Raw genomic sequence first — 23,312 nt, 5'->3', positions numbered from 1 at the left:
TTGGTTTTATGTGAGAGGGTGCCCATGCATGAGCAGAGCCCGTCTGCAGCCTTCGGAATCTATTCTCCGGGGTTGTCTGTGATGCAGCCTGACCATATACTCTCAAGTGCATTATAACCTTGCGGTAAATGCTAACTTTGGGATAGCTGCACGGAAACATGTAGTGTTTGGTGTCACACACCTTGGAATAATACCCCCACACCAGTAACTGGTGTGGGAGTATGATCCCACCCTTCTAGAGTGCGAGACATGACAGCACCGGTATAATCGGTACCAGATAAACAGAGCCCTGGCATCGCAAAATGGATGCTGCCAGCCCCAGACACAAGTCTGACCTCCTGCTGCTGACCGAAACTCCAGCAGGGGAGGCCTGGACAATAGGTTTCCTGTCACAGGGAGGTGTTATCACCTCCCAGACAGGCTTTAGTGGATTAGGGCAGGGTGGGTGCACTCCAAGAGTGTTTTGAAGTCCAGCACAGGGGGCACATTTGGTGTCCCTGTGCATAGTCCAGTTCAAACCGGTTGCAGGGGCTACCAGCCCCTGCTCTGGCACAAAACTGGACAAAGGAAATGGGTGTAGCCACCCTTCTTTCTTGACCCTCCCATGGGTGGGTCCCCACAGTATGTCCAACCCCTTCCTTGGGTATAAGAAAGGAACCCCTGGCTACAGGACTTTAGATTACACCTGGACGAAACTCTGATACAGAAATCCCGGAACTTCGACGATCTACACGATTAGATGATTGAAGAATCTCCCTTGGAGTAAAGGAGTTACTCCCCTGCTTGGCAGGCACCAAAGACGCATCTGACCGGTATGCATCTCCGAAGCTCCCACCTGACTCCGAAGTATTTGGTACACAGGAGGTGGGTTTCCAGACTTCCCAGAGGCTGACACGAGTCCCCAGCAAAGCTGAGTCCCGTAGCCCTCGTAGGTACTGTGGAACCGGAACTGTGCATTAGCTTCGACATTCCTCGAGGTTGTGCATTGGGTTATTTGTAGCGCAGACCCGAGCACCTTTTCCACTGACGATTGCTGGTCTACACTCCACGAGTGTTCCGTGAGCCGGCCCTTTGTGTTTCTGCTCGAGGTACCTTCGCGATCCCTAGTCCATCGACTGGTGGGTCGCTGTGAAGGAAACTTTAACTTTAATTGGGCTTCCCTGGTTGCTCAAGATGTGCCCTGACTCTCCATCGCTTGGGGAGTCTCCAGGACCTTGCAGGTCCGCTACGAAGCATCTGCTGCAGCACTCGACATCCTTCGTGGGAAAGCTTGAATCCAGCTCCTGGTTGTCCTTGACGCCTCCTGGTCCTCGTAGCCGAAGAGTCAAGCTTCCCCTCTTTGCACCTGAAGCACCCAACATCAGCAGGCATTCATCTATCGTGCCCCTGGTCACTGGCTAGTGACCCAGACTCTGTCCCCTCTGCTTTCAGGTTCTTCACATCTTCGATCCAGGCTCGGATATCTTCAGACACGTCTCCTCTTCCCGGCAGGAGCACTTTTCAGAATCCTGCCATTGAAAATGACGACGCAACCCGACACCATTTGACACCTATGCACCCGGCTTCCCTGGGTGAGGTAACACGAGTACTCCGGTGCTCCCGTGGGTGTTGGCCCTAGAACCATCTAGGTCCAAAAGGGTTTGTTCTTAGTCCACCTCTAAGTGTCCTTAAACTTTAAATTCCAACCACGACTTTCCCCATAGAAGCTAACGGAGCTCGCGGCTGTGTTCTCACACTGGACATGTCACCCGTGGGTCCCCTGTGTCACTACCTTGGGTGGTTCCTTGGGGTCCCAGCGATTCTACAGGCTCTAGTCCTTGTGTCTAGTCAAGTCGTGGTTCTTATACCACTTTCTTAATATATGGTTTGGTTCACTCCTAGGGCCTATCGTATATTGTGCTAATTTACTGTGATATACTAAGTGTAACATATATGCTTTGACCTCTAGCCTCATAAAGAGACTAGTAGGGTGTGTTTAGTAATAGATACATATATTTTATATATATACCTGGTGTGGTTCTCCTTTCATTTGGTCATTCAAGAGATTATAGACTGGTAAAACAAGCTGCTTTACATTCCTTCAAGTTTTAGCCTGAAGGCTGCTTTCCATAGCTACCACTAGGATAGCTTTCAAATAAGGTTTCTTTAACCAGTCACCATAAGGGGTTGTTTGGACTGATACAGGCTGCCCACTATAACTAGTGGACAGCATATACCAGGCCACCTTCTCACGATAACAAATAATAGCAAGGACATGGATCAATAAGGTAAGTTCAAGGTAGTCTAAGGTCTTCTCCCAAAACAATACTGTAAGAAATCCAGTTCTGAGAGTCCAGGGCACACAGGGGCACTGAGGCTCAAACGGACCACGGCCTCGAACCTGGGAGCCAAGTTCCCTTTTTTGCACTTTACTTCCGAGGTAGTGAGGCAGAGCAGTCCAAGGCTTACCAAGGGGACGTGCTGTAGTCTAGAGACTCAGAAATCAGCCACACAGTAAACAACAGCTAATAATTTGCTGACAAGCAGGTGCTCTTCTTATTTAAAAAAACAAGTGGTCCCTGGTTGAAAATCATAACAAGAAATATTGGTCTCATTATGTTTTAAACAACATAACAGAAAAAAAACGTAAACATGATTTAAATAAATAATTAAACAGAATTAATAAGAGAGTGTCATTGGGGGAAATGTGCTTGGTGCTCAAATAGCGTGACACATACTTAATATTTAGAGAGGACACATAGCGCTCCGCTGGTCCTTCTGCTTCAAATCAGATTTTCTGCATGTTCTTTCATGGGTTGATTCTCATTTCCAGGATAATATATTGCTGCCGAACTATACATGGTTTTGGCCCTCATTTGGATCACTCGTTGTAAATGTCACGGTTGTTTTCCCAGAGCCTGTCCTAATCTTGGATAAGGGCTTTATGCCCGGCCACCATACCCTTTTGGTGTGTCTTGGCAATCACTGCAGGAACCCTCAAATTTGGCTTTTCACCTTTTTCTCATGTTAATATTCTCCTTAAAACATCTTACTTGTGGGATCTCCATGTTGTTTGTGTCCTGATGAAGATCCCTCAATTTAATGGGATCCAAATGCTGTTGACTTTGTATCATATATATCACCTAAATCTACAGTTCTTTCTACATGTTTAATTAAGTACCCACATCCTAGAACAGTAAACTGGAATACCTGACTTTTTAGCTAAAACACTTGTAATGCTTTGTTTTCTTGTGTCGCTCATTGACTGCACACGTTCTAGTCCCATCACACCAGGGCAAAAATAAAACAGGTTATAAGCATGGCAAGAAATCATAAAATCATCATAAAGAGACTAATATGACAGACCAAATAATATATGCATGTCAATTATGTAACTGCATGGCCATTTCCTCATCTGAGTTCAACCCATTGGGACTCAGTTTTGACTCAAACTTTCTCAGCTGTAGACCTGTATTACCACAGCTCAACCTCAACTGTATTCATGTCAGAAAATATCATCACTGTGCATTTTCAATGTGTTTACCAACTGCATATATATGATCCTGTTTCATAGTTTTACAGTGTGCTAAAATATGTTCTGTTCCTGAAGGCATAGTTATGTCAACATGGAATTGTTTACATGGACACTGTAGAACATAGACCACACTGGATTTAGTGCATCTTATGAATTTCTTGGTTTTTCTCATTTCTGTCATAGTGGGAACCACATAAATGTCAACATATCCACTATTCTTACATGCTTTGCATCTCTGACATCTGGAAAAAAAAGTGAGAAACTTGGGACTGATGTAGAGTTTAGCGGACGGGTTACTCATTGCAGATATCCTGCCCACTGTCAGTTCATTATATCAAATGGCACATGTAATACAGTAGACGGAGTAAACCATCCACCTAACTCTGGCTACCGGTACTTTATCTCTCAAATCATTAGTTACCAAATAATCCTTTAAGGAGTGTGATTTGTAAATGTTTTGCAAGGTTTGGATCAAATACTTTTTGCAGATGATATTCTGTACTGAGAATGTTCCAATTTTTTAAAAAAAGTTTCTCTTAAGTGAATTTGCTTTATTAATACACATAGCTATGAATCTCTAGCTTTTAGGTCTAAGGGCCTGATTTAGATCTCGGTGGACGGGTTCCTCTGTTACCATAGCCGAGGAGCCACCACTGTACACAATTCTTGCATAGAAAATTAGCAATGCTGCCGATTCATCATGATGAGAGCAAAAGTATAATTTCCTCAGCAAATCAGAACAACAAAAAAATAAACGGCATTACCTTAACACCCAAAAACTTTTTCTGAAATAATTATTCAACACTATGCTAATGACATCCGAAGATGTTCAAACAAATATAAAACATTTAACAATACAACTTTCGGTGAAGAAACGGAGAGTGTAGTTACATGTAACAATTTCCCATCCGTCCCATGGAAGATTCACAGTGAGCAGGACAAATTACAGTGGAAATGAACTTTTCTGTCTTAATCTTGACTGTGTGCTGTGGTGTCGGTGGAGTAGGATGTTTGCTGTCGCGGGAGGTGGGGAGGGGGGTGGGGGCACGAGTGAGTGACAGAGATGTTTCCATTGTGTTCAAAATAGCATAACAAAAGCACATGAAAAAACACACTTCTAAACAATCCAGCAAGTTAGTTTCAAATACAATTGTATTAATTCAGTCCATACATGTAGAATGATTTACAAACCTCATCTCAAATATTGTTATTGATGCACAAAAATGTAAACCCACAGAACCTTTCTAGTAATTTCGGCCTGCATCTTCACAGCATGAGGTCTATGTGCTTCATTTGTGTGTATTTGTGTGCTATAAGTTGCAGAGTCTATATAAAATAGGTTGCACAGCTTGTGATCTACAGTCTGTGATTTCACTGTGTTATAAGGTGCAAAGCCTGTGTTCTACAGGATGAAAAGCCTGTGTTTTCCAATGTGCAGAGTTGGTATGACCCGATGTGTGGTGCATGTGTTCCAGGATCTTGAATCTCTGTTCTCCTATGTGCCCTCTCACAGTGTTGTATCTTTTAGATAATGGTTTCATTCAGAAGGGAAAGATGGTGTATCTTGTGCTGGTCTTTGTTATTTTAACACGTTGACCATGGCGCGAATTCCGCCGAGGTGCGGGTGAAATAATGAGTGGGCGGGGTTCAGACAGCCCCCGTCCTCTGCACACGCCCACTGTGACGTCGGACGGCCGGGGGCCATCCGACGCATGCAAGGAGATGCATTTTACACTCCAGCATGCCGGGCCCAGCAGCGGTTAGTGATTATGCCTTTTGTGGCATTGGGTGAAGTGTATAACATGTAGTACTGGTACCCCATGTGCTGAGAGAAGTTGGACAGCTATGCTGTGCATCTGAAAGTGACCTTCTTCCAAGTAGCATCTTTTAAAAGGCAAAATCATATACAGGCTGCCGCGTGTTGGCCATTACATGAAGTTTCCATCTTCTTATCACTCACTGTACGTCCCACCTTTTTCCTATAATCTGATATGAATATATATAACTCTGTATGAGTGTTAGATTGATCATTTACAAATCTAACTGAAGTATATCTTCTTTCACTTAGGCGTCCAATGTTGTCTACTCTGGAGAGCCCGGCCATTTAATCCAAAATGAAGGTTTTGAAGTTGTGCTGTGTTATGATCACAGGTAAAAAAAGTACTATTGATCACGATTTAAAAAAGTCAAGAACATGCTTGTGATATTGTGTAAAGGAACTGAAAGGAGGGCAGAGGTACACCAGGGGTATCCCATGGGCTGCAGCATGTATTATGCTACCCATGAGAGACGACTCAAACTGTGACTACAGGCCTGCCCTGTAAGCTGGTGCTAGCACCACTTACAGCAGATATAGGTTTTCCTGTATCTGAGGTCACTGCACTTAAAACCTATAATTCCCCCCTAAGGCTGGTCTTCCAATCCTGAAGGCAGGGTGCTCGGTTCTAAGTGTGAGGGTGCCTCTGCATGAGCACAATGCCCCTACAACCTTCGGAGTCCAGTCTCCCAGGCTGTAAGTGCATAATGATAAAGAGAGTGGCCATGCGTCATTACATGATGACCATCTCTAAACTGGCTGTAACGAATCTTGTCGTGTTTGGTATCAACCATCTTGGAATCATACCCCCACACTGTAAACGTTGTGTGAGGTATAATTCCATGCACAGTAAAGCTCCTCTGAGAGGCCCTCAGTGATCCTGGTACTAGTCTTCTCGACCCGGACAGCACAACATGGCTACTGCCGACCAGAGACACGATTCTGACCTCCTGCTGCTGATCTCTTGACTGGGGGTGAATGTTTTGATTTGTTCTGCATTCCATCCATAAATTGTGTTTGTCCAGACGTGGGTCCCAGGCTCACTGTGACACTGGATTCAAGCTATCCTGGCTGATGAGGGGTGAAACCCCAAAACCAGTCTTAGGATGCTTGTTTCCTGTCTAGAGAGGACCTGGCTTGGCAGTTCAGGCTGGAATGTTCCGATTAGGCACAGGGTCAAGACTGATTTGCATATGGCCAGGTCTATACTGGGGTGGCATGGTGAGCAAAAGAATGATGGATTTAACCCAAATCTCTTGACTGGGGGTAGTTTTGATTTGTTCTGCATTCCGTCCATCATTTGTGTGTCTTTTGCTTTCTCGAGCCAAGCTCGAGCAGGGGAAGGCAGGACAATAGGTATCCAGTCACAGGGAGGTGTGACCACCTCCCAGACAGGGCTTAGTGTATTGGGGCAGGGTGGGAGTGCTTGCCAGTACCATTCAGTCTGCGTGACGGGCACATTTGGTGCCCTCCTTGCATAGTTCAGTTCAAACCAGCTCAGGGAGCCATTGGCTTCCACTGTGGCGTGCAACTGGACAAAGAACATGGGAGTATCCTCCCCACTATCCAAACCCCTCCCCTGGGAGGGAACCCTGAATCATCTCAACCCTATCCTTAGGGTAAGGGCTTACCTGTGGGTGGGTCCCTAGATTAGTCGTAAGACAACATTCATATCAAGACACCACATCTTCAACCACTGGGGACTCTGGACTTCCCTCTGGGTATCGAGACTGCAACTGGGAAGACTCCTGCTGCTCCTGGTCTCGTTGCCCTGCTCGTCTGCTGCAACGTCTGTGCCTGTGCTCCATACAGGAACCTTCCAAGACCTGTGGGCATCCAAGACACCTGAAAGAATCTCCCTTGGAGGGAAGGAGTCACTTCCCGGCATCTGCAGGCACTGCAACGAAGTTGACCGGTCTGTTGATCCTGGGCTCCCACTGACTCTGAAAGGCTCAGCAACACGGGTGGTGGTTCTTTACGTTCCTCAAGGCCTCCCTGTCCTCTCACTGAGTTTGAGGCCAGTATCCCTTGATGGAGTTGCAGGAACCGAACCCCTGCGCACCGCATTGACTTGCCGTTGCAAAGGCTGGTTGGCTCTCTTCCTCAGCGATCTTTCAGCTCCAAGTAGCCTTCACCTCAAGCATCTCCTGTGACCAACTTATTTGTCCGCATCGCATCCCTTGCACCATGGGCCTGCATCATTGGTGAGCTCTTTGAGGTCCTCTTGCAACTCCAGTGCCTCCAGCCTGTGGGTCCATTTAAGGGTCTTCTTTGATTTCAGTGAACTCCCCTGATTGCTCGGGGCCTGCTCTGACTGCCCTGCTTGTGGCAAGTCACCTGGACCTTGCTGGTCCCGACACTGCACCTTTTTTGCTTTCGACATTGTTTGCAGTTGCCAAGGCTTGTGAGTGCTCCTGACAGACACCCCGACCCCGCAACTCTCGACATCCAATGTGGGACAGCTTGTGAACAGCTCCTGGTCTTCAACAGCATTGCTTGGTCTGCACAGCTGCAGCTCCAAGGTCACCGTAAACTCTCCTGCAACACCGGACATCGGTGGGCATTCAACGTCCATGCTCACTGGTCACTCCCGAGTGGCATATACTATGTCCCCTCTGCTTCAGGTACCTCTTATCTTGAACAGAACAAATCTGAAAATGACAGTGGAGCCTTCTAACTGCCAGCACCTAATTAAGAATTACTCACAAATGTATATCCCTTTTATACTTTTGAGGGTATGTGTGCACACTGATCAGCACCCACCATCACAATGCTTGTTCCTACAGGAACTCTATGATTTTAGAACAGAAGCACAGGTGCACCATGCTACAAAAAGCAAATTAATTGGAACAATTATAAAGTCCAAGTCCAGTCGATAAAAGCGATGAAAATTCTTTGATTTTATCTCTTTATTCCATATTCATATAATGTTGACATAGAGACACAACACAGCCGACGCGTTTCGTCCTGATACAGGACTTCTTCAGGGCTGTTAAGAACATATAAAAATACATATGTAAGAACACATACAACAATTAAAAAACATTAAGCATGGACTGACACATGTAAAACAAATTTCAAACCAAAAGGTTTTTTTCTTTAGACATGACATCAGACATGAACAAAATCCTACAGACAGACGGACATTTTCAATTTTTTATCATTTAAATATGGGATTGTAAAGCTCTCTAAAACCATATTGTAAGGGAATTGTATATTATATAATTTCATGAGGACCAACAGTCCCTTCAGGACCATAACATAACATGTTCTTTTACATTATTCTTATCATTCATCACTTTATTTAGTCAAGGAGTGACTACCCAGTTCTGGCTCTAATGTACCTGACATGGGTAAAGTTACAATGGAGTTGCCCTTTAATTAAATAATCGTTTTCTCAAATATGTAAATTTGCAACTAAACAAAGGAGAAAGACGGACAGTGAGAGAAAAAGGAAAGATATATACAGGAAGACCAAAGAGAAGTGAAAAGAGAAGGGCAGATGAACTGAAATGCCAAAATGGCTGTCTTCTGGGGTTAACTTCCATAAATCGTTTGGCATATTAGGCATGTTTTAAGAGTTGTTAGGGCCATATATAAGTACCGATTTGGTCGAGGTGAACAGGCTCATTAATAAAGGGTATTATAGTTGTATCTATCCATAGCATGCTCCCATTATATCAGACACATATCATAATTCAATATAAAATAAGAATATGAGATCTATACCTACCACTGTATATAAATCAAAATATCTTCATAAGTAAAGGGGGGTAAAAGAGAGATGATAATCTCAATATCAAAGTTCCATCCAGAAAAATCTACGATATAAACAATAATATATGCACTCAGTTGCATTCATGGTGATTAGCAGTGTGTCATAGCAAAAGATTTTTTAATAATACTGTAACATAAACCCATTTATCAAGAATTACGGAGCCGTCTGATTATAGATCACGGAAAATTCTAAAGCTTGCCTTATCATCCCATGCATGTTATCTCCAAAAACTCCACCATTTGGTTATTGAGTAGACGGTGCAGTCAGACCCGCAAAGAAAAGGGATTAGATATCCATTAAGGAAGCTCCAATCCAATGTGTATCAGTCTATATATAGATCACAAGGTATTGGCCCAATATTTACAACCGATTAGTATTCTATGCAAAGAAAGGCTCCCTGGAAGCAGAGCTTTATAATAGATATGCCATACCTTCATGAAGTCAATCGCATATAAAATCTTAATGAAGTCATCAAACTCGTAAGATAGATATCTAATTTATTTAGGACATTATTAATGGACCTGAAATAAAATAGAAATAGGACAATTCAAATTCAGGTGACATATGTTCTGTCACCAACATAAACTCCATGTATTAACTCTAGAGTCCATGTATTGTGTCCCCGGTATAACAGGGCTATATCTTCAAACAATTTTTTTTTTAAATATCCTTAGGGGCCATATTAATTGTATCCTCTTATCTGCAACATGCGACTTTTAACAAGTTATAAATTCCCCAAGTTAAAGTGTTTAGCATTCACCTCGGCCAGTTTATATGAGTACCTCTCCAATCTATTCCTCTACATTACTTACGGAGCGTAAATCTATCTCAAAGAAAACCCCACTGTATGTGCATTAGATTTTATATTTTGTGTATCTAATATAGTTCCATATAGGATATATAGCTTTAAGCAATAAGTGAAAAACAGACCGAGAGGTTCCATTACACCTAGAGAGGGCTAAACGACTCAAAAAATGCGAGAACTAACGTCCCAGGATCACACCTACCGTAATTCAGTAGTCACGATCGCCGAGGGAGTGCAGCGGCAAAGCTTCCTCCAATACAGCATCGCTACGATCGCCATAATCCCGTTTAAATAGTACGGGATGGCTGCTCAAAACGATACACATGTGTCGGGTATGTGTTTGGCTCAAGTTTCATTACGTTTGAAACAAGATTAAAACTAAACGTGCCAACCAAATAGCTCAAATCTAAATATAAAGTAAAACGGAGTCCATAACCTCATACAGCGTGTTAAAGAGCCCCTTATTTTAATCATCACACATGGACACAGTGCTTGATGGGTCTTCTTAACGATCTCACTCTGATAAATGTTATGTATATTTCCTCCTGATCTAATAATGCTGATAAGGAGAAGCTGAGTTTTTGAACAATATCTTGAATTAAACTTCAGATTCCACTGGACACTTTCCACTTCTTCACCAGCTGCATCTTTCTGAAGTCCTCTATTGAATTCGACTGCAGTTTCTGATGCCACTTCACACCTATGCACCCGGCTTCCCTGGTGTAGGTATCCTGGTTCTTAGGGTATCCACTGGTGGGGTGGCTCTCCAACCTTCTGCCTTTCACTGGGTGTCTTCTGAGTCCACTGGGAAGGGTCCTTTTTCTTTCAAATTGAAACCGCGACTTACCCATTGACTTGAATTGAGCTCGTGGTCATGTTCCCACTCTGCACACAACCTCCGTGGAGTTCCTGGTTGGTTCCTTGGGTCCCTGGCATTTCTATGTCTTCTGGGTACAGTCTTCACTTGAGTTGTGGTTCGCATACCTCTATTTTAGTATATGGCTTGGTTCCCCCCCTGGTGACCACTGTGTAATACGTGCTTCTTACCTGTTTTCTTTGCAAAATATTGTGTGCATTTCGTAATTCTCCAGGTAGGAGATATTTGCATGAGTGTCATAATAAATACATATTTTTTATGAATACACTGTGTGGTTCTTTTTTACTTAATCTATACCAATAAGTTTAAGTTCTGGTAAGACAAGCTGCCTTACACTCCTGGACTAAGCCTGAAGGCTGCTCTCCACAGCTACCACTTAGAGAGCTTTCTAGCGGTGTCTAAAACCACTACAATCACCATAAAGGTTGATTGAATTAGTACAGGGTGCTATACGTACATAATTGAGCACCATATACTAAGCCAGCTTCTCACAGCATGTTACACTCTTCGGTGCACAGACAGAATATCAAGTTTTAAATATCGACATACACAAATATCAAGTTGGAAATATCGTGATACAGAAAAATCGACAGCAAGATTATCGTGGTCAAGAAAATTGACTTTAAGGTATGAAATATCCGTTTAAAAATATTGAAGTTAGTAATATCGTTTGCAAAAATATAGTCGTTTAAAATATCTATTTTTAAATTAATGTTATGTATTTTAATATGTATTTTAAAAGTATAAGATCGAATTTGTTTGTATAAGTATTGCTTTTGTTTTTTAATATATGTGTTACATTTTTAGTAGTTATTAATTTCATGTTAATTACATTTTGCGTTTTTTAGTTCTGTAACGGGTCGTGGGTTTATAGGGCAATAGGGTGGGAAGTAATTACATTATAATAAATTAATTAATCTTTTTTATTTATTGGTATTTATTTAATTTAGATTTTATAGTGTTAATTGTGGAAATTAATTTTGGAAGCATTCGCACCTCCTCCCCTGGACCAGCTGGAGGCCCGCCAACTCCCTAACACCTATATGATCAATGCCCCTTTTGACAGCTGTAACCCACAAAACAGGCTGAGGGTATTATTAGAAATGGAATTTCTGTTTGGCTAGGGCTTGCACCTAAGCCAGGCAGAAACCACCACTCTAGTCAGGGCAAGGGAGTTACACACTGAAGATAACCCCTGCTCACCCCCTTGGTAGCTTGGCACGAGCAGTCAGGCTTATCCCAGAGGCAATGTGTAAAGCGTTTGCGCATCACCCACACAGCAGCAACATACTAGGCACACCACAAAAGGAACTCCACACAAGATTATGTATAAAAATAGCCGTTGTGTTATCATAAACACATTAGGATAGTAATCACGCAATATACACTGTGCCAACTGGCACTAAGCAATATTTACAGGGGATATACACATGACAGGGCCAATTGGGCTACTGTCAGAACCATCACAAAGTGAAAATAGTAACTGTAGAACATAAAAAACGTAGAACACAAGCAGTAATTACTGGCCAAACACTGTACTCAGCATTATCCTGTAACATAAATCATACTATGCAATCATCATCACATCAGGCGTAAAATACATTATGCGCCAAACTCATAAGCCTAAACATATTAGACCATAACCTCCTAATCACAAATCACATTAGAGGCATAAATCACAGTAGAAAATAGCCTCACAAGCATAACCACGGTCTGCCAAACCTCATCATCATAAACCGCATGAGAGGCATAAATCAGGGTGCATAAATCACAGTACATAAATCCCATTTCCTGCGCACCACATATATCACATCAGGGCCGGGCGCCCTATCAAACTAACAGTCCCCCTGGCCAACTGGCCTTCTCAGAGGGCTCAAATGCCCTGTGTCCATAATTTCAGGGCTGGCTGTCAAGGCAGCAGAATCTTAAAGTGCTCAATTACGCTGGGGCAGAGGAGTGTAGCTTACTCCTGTCTCATCCAGAAATGCCCCCAAAGAAATGATGGCCTAAACGTTGCAGCTGCCACTAATTGCCATGCAGCTGTGAAGGAAATTAGGCCCTGGCACCGACTGTGCACTGAGAGCCCGACTGGGACTCTATAAACAACTAACCAAAGGTGTTAAAGCTGCCCTCTATCAAGCGGGGCAGCTGTAAACAAAGTAAAGGGGCCCTGGCACGACTGTGCTCTCGGGCCCCCATTGGGGCTCTCTGAATCAAATTTCCCCCATCGGTGTAGCTGCACTCTTGCAGGAGGGGCAGCTGTAAGAATGGCCAAACTGGAAGGGGCAAGTTCCCCTCTGGGCCCTCTGGACCCCCACCGGGTCCCTGAAAGCAATGTGGCTGATGTTGGAGCGGCCCGCTCTTCTGCAGGTCCGCTCGAGAAATAGGCACGGGTACTGTGCCTCGATTCTGCTCCCCCTCAGCCATCCCCACACACCGGGCCCTCTGCTGGTGGGGAAGTCTCCTCTCTTGCCGGCTCATCACGCAGATCTTCTCCAGCCTCCCCTGGACTGGGGACAGGCGCCGGGGATCCTCTGCGGCGGACACGGGGCTCCCCTCAGGTCACGGGAGCCCGCTCACTTCTGGCAGCATGTCGCAGGCCCTGCCCACAATCAGGCAGTGGTGCCTGACTTACGGGTCGCGCTTGGCAGCGGCCCGGCGAATTCTCCTGGGGGCTTCCTTTTCCTTCAACACAATGCGGGGTGGGCTCCCGCTTTGATTCAGGCAACAAAGTGGGGTGGGCACTTGCATAAACAGAAGCATAAGCGGGGTGGGCACCCGCATATTTAAATATGCCATAAGCGGGATGGGCACCCGCGAAAATAGAGAAAAACGCGGGGTGGGCACCAGCTCCTTAAGTAAAATCATCAATGTGGGGTATGCACTCGCCAAAGGCACCATAATGCGGGGTGGACTCCCGCTGGGTACGGGGGAATCCCTACGATGGGGATTCCCTTTAAAAAGGTGGCAGCTCAGCGCTGCACAGCCCACGCTCTCCTCCTTCTGGGGAAAATAAAGAAATAAAGCACATCGCTCACGAGGTGCTAGAAGGGCCCAAAAAGTCCTTAGGGATCAAGAGGGCAATGGTGGGCCCAGGGAGGCAAGCTCTCATGGCGGGTCCTCCTGGGCCCCAGCAGCAGCATGCCCCAGCACGTCAGGAACAGCACCAGCACACCAAACATGGGGTCACAGCCCCTACATTTATACCACTTCTCTCCTTTGTCTGCAGTGTAGGCTTTGGGGGAACCAGATGTAACTGTTTCAGGGGGGCACTTTGTTTACAAGGCTCCTCTTCCCCTTTGTCAGGTGGGGGCTCAGTGATCAGACTCACCACAGGGGTGGAGCCAGTATTCTACAGGCTAAGCACAGATCTATTCAGGGTCAGTGGATTACTCCTCCCACTACTCTCAATGAAGATTTCCCATTCAGCCTAGTGCTGACTCACCCTGCCCCTCCTGGAGCCACACACACCTCCCAGCCCCTGTCACTCAAAAGCCAGACATGCAATTCACATCAGGCAGGCAGACACATAGCACACAGAAATGCCAACTTCTAAAAGTGGCATTTCTAAAATAGTCATAATAAATCTGTGCACACCATTATGCAGCATTTATTTTTACAATTCCAAAAATACTAAACTTGACGACACTGCTCCTCCCATATCAGGAATTACCACTGAAATACTTATCAGGGAATCCCCAATGCATTCCTAAGGGAGGGCAGGCCAATCTTACCAAATGTACACAGAGAGCGCATGCACTTTACACTGGACAGCAGTGCTAAAGTGCCCAGAGGCCTAAAACCACCAACACCATGTCAGAAATAAGGCTAGGAGAAAGGCAAAAAGTTTAGGGATGACCCTGCAAAAAGGGCCAAGTCCAACAGGTATTATCCTGGAACATTGGCGGATTAAAAAACGAACTCCACTGCCCAGATTGGGGACATTTTGTGGAAAAATATGAAGTGTGCATGTTTCAGGAAACGTGGGCGAGGGAAGATATCGCGAGGCTGGTGTATATCACATTTAATATATTTGACACCAAGGGGGGAAGAGGCAGACCATCAGGGGGTCTAGCTATCTGGGTTGCAACACATCTGGGATGTACGGCTGAACAGTTGAATACCCTTTCCAATGATATCCAGTGCACTGTGCTCACCTTTCCTTCCAGTTTGAAAATAGCCATTATTAATCTCTACTCCCGTCCCGTAAGTCTTGGTCGCAAATCTCCAACCTTTGACCAACTGAGCACTTTCATTGACTTAATTCCCACGAATATAAGGTTGGTCACTGGGGGTGATTTTAATTGCCAATTTGAGCCCCTTGCTGATTCCATTGATACAATCCCCAGTGAGGAGGATCTCTTTTGGCTAATTCCTGACACTCAAATCTCACCGATTGAGGCTTGGTCCCCGCTGGTACGTCAGATTTACTCTGTCACACTGACTCACTCACTGAGAGCGTGTAATGGCCGCACGATTTCAGACAGACCAGGGAAGTTAACTTTTAAGAGAACAGGCCAATCCTCCCTACTGGACTATATTTTAGTCATGACTAGGCTTTGGCAAAGGGTTTTTGACTTCGCTGTTCTGCAGCGACAGGACAGTGATCATAATGCCTTGACTTTGGAAATGGAGCTCCCAGACGTTATAAACCCAACAAGCAGCGGTACCCCCGCAGCCAATACCTTAACACTCTCTAATAATAGAAAGAGAATAAGGTGGGGGACAATTGAGCAGTCACCACACAGGACAGACCATTGCTTGGCAGTTGTTAATTTCACCTGGGGAGGGGTAACTTGCCTTAAGAAGGTTGTGGTAAGTGCAGACCTCCCTGTTGGATGCTTGTTGGGCAATTGTTGGAAATGGCCCTTTTTACAGGGTCATCCCTAAGCTTTTTGCCTTCCTCCTGGATTTGTTCTAACCTTTTTTTGTTGGCTTTATAACTCTGGGCACTTTACCACTGCTGATCAGTGCTAAAGTGCATATGCTCTCCCTGTGTAAATATGATATGTGAATTGGTATATCCATGATTGGCTTATTTGGTTAACCTGTTAGTCCCTAGTTGCGAGGACGGTGTTTGCCCAAGGCTGGTAGACCAAATGCTGCTGTTGGGCCTGCAGCGCTGGTTTGCGCCACCCACAGAAGCAGCTTGTAAAGTGTGTCTCAGACCTGCCACTGCACAGTCTGTGTGCAGTCCAGAACGGCCATCTTGGCTGTGAAGTGTACCCACTTCCCAGCCCCTGAACCTTCACTTGGCATCATGTGAGTCACCCCTATGGTAGGGTGCATTGTACGTGTAAGGTAGGACATGCCCTGATGTGTGTAACATGTCCTGGTAGTGAATTACAGCCAATTTTGTTTTTCACTTCTGTAAGGCTACCTGTTCTCCATAGGCCAGAATGGGCAGTTTCACTATTACATCCTATAGTCTTAACTGACCCAAAGAACATGGTAGAAAAACGAATTTAGTATGCCTGAGCTCAGAATATTAAAATACATCTTTTAGTGAAGCTTATTTTTATATTCTGTGTTTGAAAATACAACTTTTAGAAAGTAGGCATTTTCTTGCCTAAGCCTTCGAGTGTGCTCTGCTGTTATGTGTATTGGCTGTCTGGTTCTGGAGTGACAGGGCTGGGGAATTCCAGGAGACAGGGTGAGGTGTCCCAGTGGTGAATAGAGAGATCTGCATCTAGATGAGTGGGCGGAGTTGCACCTGGGACCTGAATAGGGCTGTGCCTTCCCTCCACAATGCTGGCTCCACCTCCTGTGGTGCGTCTGATGTCTCTGCCCTGCACTCTGAAAGGAAGGATGTAGCCTGGTAAACAAATTGCTCCAGGACTGGGCAGAATTAGTTCTGGCTGGGTTCAGTGACTTGTAGCTTCTGAGAACAAAGACTTTTGGGGTATAAATGAATCACTTTCCGACTGCTAACTCACGCACACAAATCACTCTACGACATCGGACCAGAATGCCTCAACTCACGACTGTCCTTCTACGCCCCCTCCCGCCAACTACGCTCTTCCAACCAAGCCCTCGCCACTGTACCTCGCATCAACAGGACCACCATGGGAGGCAGATCCTTCTCATACCTGGCTGCTAAAACATGGAACTCACTCCCCGCTTACCTTCGCCTCACCCAGAACCACCTGGCATTCAGAAAACAACTTAAAACGTGGTTATTTGACAAGTAATCCTCCTCCCCTTTCTAAGCGCCTTGAGACCCTCTGGGTATGTAGTGCGCTATATAAATTCTCTGACTTGACTGACTGACTTGACTAAATATCTGTGCTGAAACCCCTACAATTTGTATTGCTCCTGGACAACAAGAAGAACCTCTGTCCGTTTAACTGAAGGAATCTGCAGGAGGTGATTGTCCTTGTGCTTGTGTGCTGTTTCTTGGATTGGCCTGCAGTGGTTACTACTGGACTTGGAAGAAGAGGAAAAGGACTTTGAAGAGAACTTTTATTTCAACTTGCTAAAGCAATCACCCAAGGGCTAGACGAGAGCTAGCCTCCCGCTGGAGTCTCAGGCACATCAGACTCCACCACCAGCCTCCTGTTTCCTCCCAGCAAGGATTTCTATCTGCAGGTGAGGCTCCTGTGAGTTCCAGGGCCTCTAGTTCTACTATAGAGAAAAGAGTGCTGAAAATCGTCGCTAACGCCCGTTTGCGAGCCGCCACAGCTGAAGCGAGTACGAAAATTCATCGCGCTGCTGCCGCTGAGGGCTCGCTACCGGAGATCATCGCATTGCATGTTTGTGGGCTTCCAAAGGCTCACTAACCCGAGGATCATCGCATCTCACAGTTGCGGGCTGCCAACTGCTCACTAACCCAAAGATTATCGCATTGCATGTTTGCGGGCCTCCAAGTGCTCGCTAGCCAAAGATCATCGCATCGAGTTCATCGCTTCGCGACATCGCAGCGTGGACGCCGGGTGTCCGCCATTTTCATCACATCTCATCAGGATCGTCGCTCCCTCGCGGAGCACCATTTCTTCTCATCGCAACAGGGTCGCACACACACCAGGCTCGGCGCATCATCCTCCTTTGCGGCAAGGATTTCAACGCATCGACGGCTTAGCGTGGAGAAGTTTGTCGCTTTGTCCCACACGCTTCTGCAGATCAGCGCATCATCCTCCCTTGTGGCAAGGATTCCACGCATCGCTGGTCTCGCGTGAGGAAAATCATCGCTACAGCTCCTTCGCGAAATTTTGGTTGTTTTGCTACAGAATCCAGGTACTTTGTAAGTAAAAGGGTCGCAGAGACCACTACTTTGAACTGAACTCCTCTTTGCACACTTTGACCTATTTTGCAGCATTTCAAGAGTAACCCTATTTTTCTAGTATTGTGGCTTTTTACTGTTATTGGTCTTGTGTTAAGTCTATATATAAAGATACTTATTTTTATAACTACTTGTGTGATGTCCCTTTGTAGTGTTCTTCACTGTGTTACTGTGTATGAGATAAGCCTAGCCTAGCTGCTCGTGCTACGTTACCACAGGGTTGAGCAGGGGTTATCAAAGGGTGTAGCCCGCTTACTCTGCCTTAGGAAGAAGGGTCCCTACTTGGACAGTGGCCAGCCATTGCTAACTAGAGACCCCAATTTCTAACATTGGTGGGCAGCGGTGAGGATCTGGACTTGCATTTATGATCGCATACAGTAAATATAGTGTAAACTACTAGTGAGTGCAGACCATAAAGCAACCACATACGTTTTTGAGGTTTTGGTTCTATTTTTGATTCATCATTGCCAGTTATTGCTACAATGGGTCTTGCTGAAATGAGACCTACTTTTTATATAGAGGATCTGTTGACCTACAGTCTAGAAGAGCTAAGGGGGTTCTGTGAGGAGAGAGGTTTAGCAGTGAGTAGGAAGGAGACTCAGCTATCCTTGCAGACATCCCTGAGGCTTTGGCAACAAGACAGATGGAGATTCTTGGAGTCCCAGTACACCTACCAAGAGGGTAGTTGGTCTGAGGGTGGCTCTGGAGAATTTGAAGAGGATGGAGAAAGTGTTATGGAATATCTCAGAGGTGGGGAGTCCCTTGCTGAGTTTAGTGCCTATGGTAGTGACCGATTCCCTTTATGGTCACCAGAGGAGTTGGTGGACAAGTGGGAGGGTCCCATAGGTAGTGAGTCCCTTGCGGGGTCTAATGTCCAGAGTAGTGCCCAATCCCCTTCATGGTTCCCAGAGGAGTTGGACAGACAGAGGGAGAGGGAGAATGCCCAGCTGGAGGCACACCTAGCGCAGATAGCAGTAAAGGAGAAGTTAGCTTGGGAGGGTAGATTGTCCCCTGAGTGCAGTTGTAATTGTCTGGACTCACCAGTGAGGGTGAGGTCCAGTGGTGGCAGCAAGATTGAGTTATGTAATGATGACAGTGTAGTACACCCACCCAGAGATGTGACACCTGACTCGAAGAAGGGGGTTGATCTACACCAGAGGATTCAAGGATGAGGTAGCTCCATTGGTGTGGAGTGTCCCTGAGGTGGATTGGGGAACTAGCGCAGGGGCCCATAGTCCTAGTGAGGGGAAGGGCACCCTACCGACTCTAGATGTGAGGTGCAGGGAGAGGGGTTCCCCCGTGGTTGAAGTCCTGGTGTATGAGTGTGAGAACTGCCCAGAAGAGTGTGGGTTGAGTGATAGAGACAGTCAGGAGAGTGGTGTGGGGTACGTATGTGAGGCACTGGATTGTGAGGTGAAGGTTAGCACCTGCGTAGAACTGTGTAATCCAATTGTGGGAGAGCATATTGTGAGATCCTGTTTTCCAGAGCTAAACCAACACCTGTTAGAGCGCGAGTTCTCTGATCATAGGGAGCTTGCACAGGAGGCAGACCTCTGGGTGAGTACCAGAGGCTCTGCAGAGGCATTAGGGAATGACCCTAATAGGAGTGGTTCAGAGGTCTTCGAACCCAGAGTGGTGGGAGAGGTCCGGAGTGATGCAGCTACGTCCCCTTGTTGTGAGGAGATTGTAGGGCCTCACATCCTGTCTCGTGGGAGCAGGAGTGAGACTGGGATAGGTCCCGAAGTGCTCCCACCTCAGTCTCCAGTACTGGATGGTTCCATGAGGGAACACCAGGTAGGGAATCTAGTCTGTCCGGATGGACCGTCAGTTGTGGGGAGTCTCCCCGTGTTAGGTGAGCTGGGAGTGCCTTTAGTCAGGCCTCCATCAGTTCTTGTGTCTGGCAGTGCCACTCCTAGGGGGAGGGTGCAGAAGTCCAGCTTGAGGGGTGAGAGGGGGTAGGAGCCCCCCGTGGGAGAACCAGTGGGTCAGGGGCCAGTCAGGAGGGCTGAGCCCCAGAAGAGTGACCCTGGTACACCACTTCATTCCTGGGGGATCTTCGCGCACTGTCAGATGGACAGGGGTCGGGAGATCTGCACCAGGCAGACTGTCACGCAACACAGGAGTTATGTGTTACCCTCGGGGAGGGTGTTGGTACTCCCCAAGAAGTCCTGGTTCGCCGGGCAATTGGTCAACCGCAGGGGATGGTCCCTGGATTGGGAGGCCAGGTACAGGCGATTCCTGACCTGGAGGGAAGGACATCGATGGGTGGTGTCCTGCCCGTGGGGTTGATGTTGTGTGTGCCCCTTGAAGTCCTGGTTGGCCAGGCAGTTGTTCCGCCGCAGGGGTTGGTCCCTGGGTTGGTAAGTCCGGTCCAGGTGTTGTCTGACCTGGAGGGAGGGACAACTGTATGCAGTGTCCCGACCATTTTTTTTTCTGAGAGCACCACTCCAGGTGGGAGGGTACAGTATGCTGGAAGGGGGTGCAGAGGGAGGGAGTCCTTGCCTCTGACCCCGGTGCCACCTGAGGGGTTTTCCAGGTTGGTAGATCGGTTGCAGAGTCAAGGCCCTGAACTGGTGGAGGTGTATGTTTCCCTTGAGGGGGGGGGGCTGTGTGCTCCCCAGGAAGTCCTGGTGTGCCAGGAAGTCTGTTGCCCAACTCCAGAGGAGTGTGTTTTCCTTGGGGGGGAATTGGTGTACTCCCCCAGGAGTCCTGGGTTGCCAGGCACAGGTCCTGCCTAAGGGTACAGACCCTGGGTTGGAGGACCAGGTTCAGGGTGTCCCCCCTGACCTGGAGGAAGGGGCCACTGCTAACAGTGCCCCTACCAGTTTGTGTTATGGGGGCACCTCTCCAGGTGGGAGGGTGCAGGGCCCCAGTAAGGGGAGCAGGGAGAGGGCAGCCTCACCCCTGACCTCCGCCCAGTCTAAGGGTACAGACCCTAGGCTGGGATGCCAGTTGCAGGATAGAACCCCTGAACTGGTGGGAGAATTGTGCAGGACACCTGCCACAGGTGCCCTGACAATTCTGGAAGGGGGTACCGCTCCAGGTGGGAGGGTACTGAGTCCCAAGGAGGAGGACCGGGTGTTGGAAAGCCCACCCCAGTCTCTTGCCCAGCCGCTTGGTACAGGCCCAGGGCTGGTGGGTCAGTGTCAGGGTGTATTGCCTGACCTGGTGTGATGGAGAGTGGACAAAAGGTGCCAGGCACCTGGGGTTACTGCCCCCCACTCTCTGATGCCACAGAGGTTTGGGAACCCTGAGAGGCATCAGGCCTGGGTGTCATCACTGACTACTGTCAGTGGCCACTGTGGCTTGTTGTCTGTCTGTTGGGACACCCCTGTGAGCCAGTTAAGGTCAGGTGCTGCACAGGTGGTGTCCACAGGTGAGGAGGTGGACCAGGTGTGGGAAAGCCCACCCCAGTCTCTCACCCAGCCGCTGGGTACAGGCCCAGGGCTGGTGGGTCAGAGTCAGGGTGGCGTGCCTGACCTGACAGAAGAGAGGGTGGACAAAAGGTGGCAGGCACCTGGGGTTACTGCCCCCCACTCTCTGATGCCGCAGAGATTTGAGAACCATGAGAGGCATAAGGCCTGGGTCTCATCACTGACTACTGTCAGTGGCCACTGTGGTTTGTTGTCTGACTGTTGGGACACACTTGTGAGCCAGTTAAGGTTAGGTGCTGCACAGGTGTTGTCCACAGGTGAGGAGGAGGACCGGGTGTGGGAAAGCCCACTCCAGTCTCCGGTCCAGCCGCTGGATACAGGCTTAGGGCTGGCGGGTCAGAGTCAGGGTGGCGTGCCTGACCTGACAGAAGGGAGAGTGGACAAAAGGTGCTGGGCACCTGGGGTTACTGCCCCCCACTCTCTGATGCCACAGAGGTTTGAGAGCCCTGAGAGGTACAGGGCCTGGGTCTCATCGCTGACTACTGTCCGTGGAAACTGTGGCTTGCTGTCTCTCTGTTGGGACACACCTGTGAGCAAGCTAGGGTTAGGTGCTGCACAGATGGTGTCCACCGGTGAGGGGAAGAGTTCCCCATTGGTTGTTTTAGTGGGCCCTGAGAGTGTGGAAAGAGGGATCCACCATGGTTCAGACTGGTGTAGAACTGGAATATGCCCCTGCAGTCGCCAGCCTGTTCCGTGTTCTATCGCCCAAAGCAGGAAATCCCATCGAGGTAGTGATTGTTCTCCCCTGCTTTTTGGCTGGAAGGGGGTTGTGTTGGAAGTAGACCTTTTGCAGGGTCATCCCTAAGCTTTTTGCCTTCCTCCTGGATTTGTTCTGACCTGTTTTTGTTGGCTTTATAACTCTGGGCACTTTAACACTGCTGATCAGTGCTAAAGTGCATATGCTCTCCCTGTATGATATGTGAATTGGTATTTCCATGATTGGCTTATTTGGTTTACCTGTTAGTCCCTAGTAGCGTGGCCGGTGTGTGCCCAGGGCTGGTAGACCAAATGCTGCTGGTGGGCCTGCAGCGCTGGTTTGCGCCACCCACAGAAGCAGGTTGTAAAGTGTGTCTCAGACCTGCCACTGCAGAGTCTGTGTGCAGTCCAGAACGGCCATCTTGGCTGTGAAGTGCACCCACTTCCCAGCCCCTGAACGTTCCCTTGGCATCATGTGAGTCACCCCTATGGTAGGGTGCATTGTATGTGTAAGGCAGGACATGCCCTGATGTGTGTAGCATGTCCTTGTAGTGAATTACACCCAATTTCGTTTTTCACTACTGTAAGGCTACCTGTTCTCCATAGGCCAGAATCGGCAGTTTGACTATTACATCCTATAGTCTTAACTGACCCAAAGAACATGGTAGAAAAACGAAGTTAGTATGCCTGAGCTCAGAATATTAAGATACATCTTTTAGTGAAGTTTATTTTTATATTCTGTGTTTGAAAAATACCACTTTTAGAAAGTAGGTACTTTCTTGCCTAAGCCTTCGAGTGTGCTCTGCTGTTATGTGTAGTGGCTGTCTGGTTCTGGAGTGACAGGGCTGGGGAATTCCAGGAGACAGGGTGAGGTGTCCCAGTGGTGACTAGAGAGATCTGCATCTAGATGGGTGGGAGGAGTTGCACCTGGGACCTGAATAGGGCTGTGGCTTCCCTCCACAATGCTGGCTCCACCTCCTGTGGTGCGTCTGATGTCTCTGCCCTGCACTCTGAAAGGAAGGATGTAGCATGGTAAACAAAGTGCTCCAGAACTGGGCAGAACTGGTTCTGGCTGGGTCCAGTGACTTGTAGCTTCTGAGAACAAAGACTTAT

General features: G+C 47.2%; 1 protein-coding gene across 1 annotated transcript in view; it reads left to right on the top strand.

Annotated features, from left to right (window-relative positions):
- LOC146808743 (pregnancy-specific beta-1-glycoprotein 1-like) overlaps positions 1-23,312 on the top strand; it is a 321,140-nt gene that overhangs the window by 51,042 nt on the left and 246,786 nt on the right. The window contains exon 2 of the mRNA XM_085615560.1: positions 5,583-5,665. Within this exon, the coding sequence (XP_085471686.1) occupies positions 5,629-5,665 (37 nt within the window). The 5' untranslated portion in view covers positions 5,583-5,628. The remainder of the gene's footprint in view (positions 1-5,582; positions 5,666-23,312) is intronic.

The sequence above is a fragment of the Triturus cristatus genome, chromosome 7 (assembly GCF_964204655.1).
Source record: "Triturus cristatus chromosome 7, aTriCri1.1, whole genome shotgun sequence".
Taxonomy (NCBI): domain Eukaryota; kingdom Metazoa; phylum Chordata; class Amphibia; order Caudata; family Salamandridae; genus Triturus; species Triturus cristatus.
This window is presented reverse-complemented; position numbering and strand designations above follow the sequence as displayed.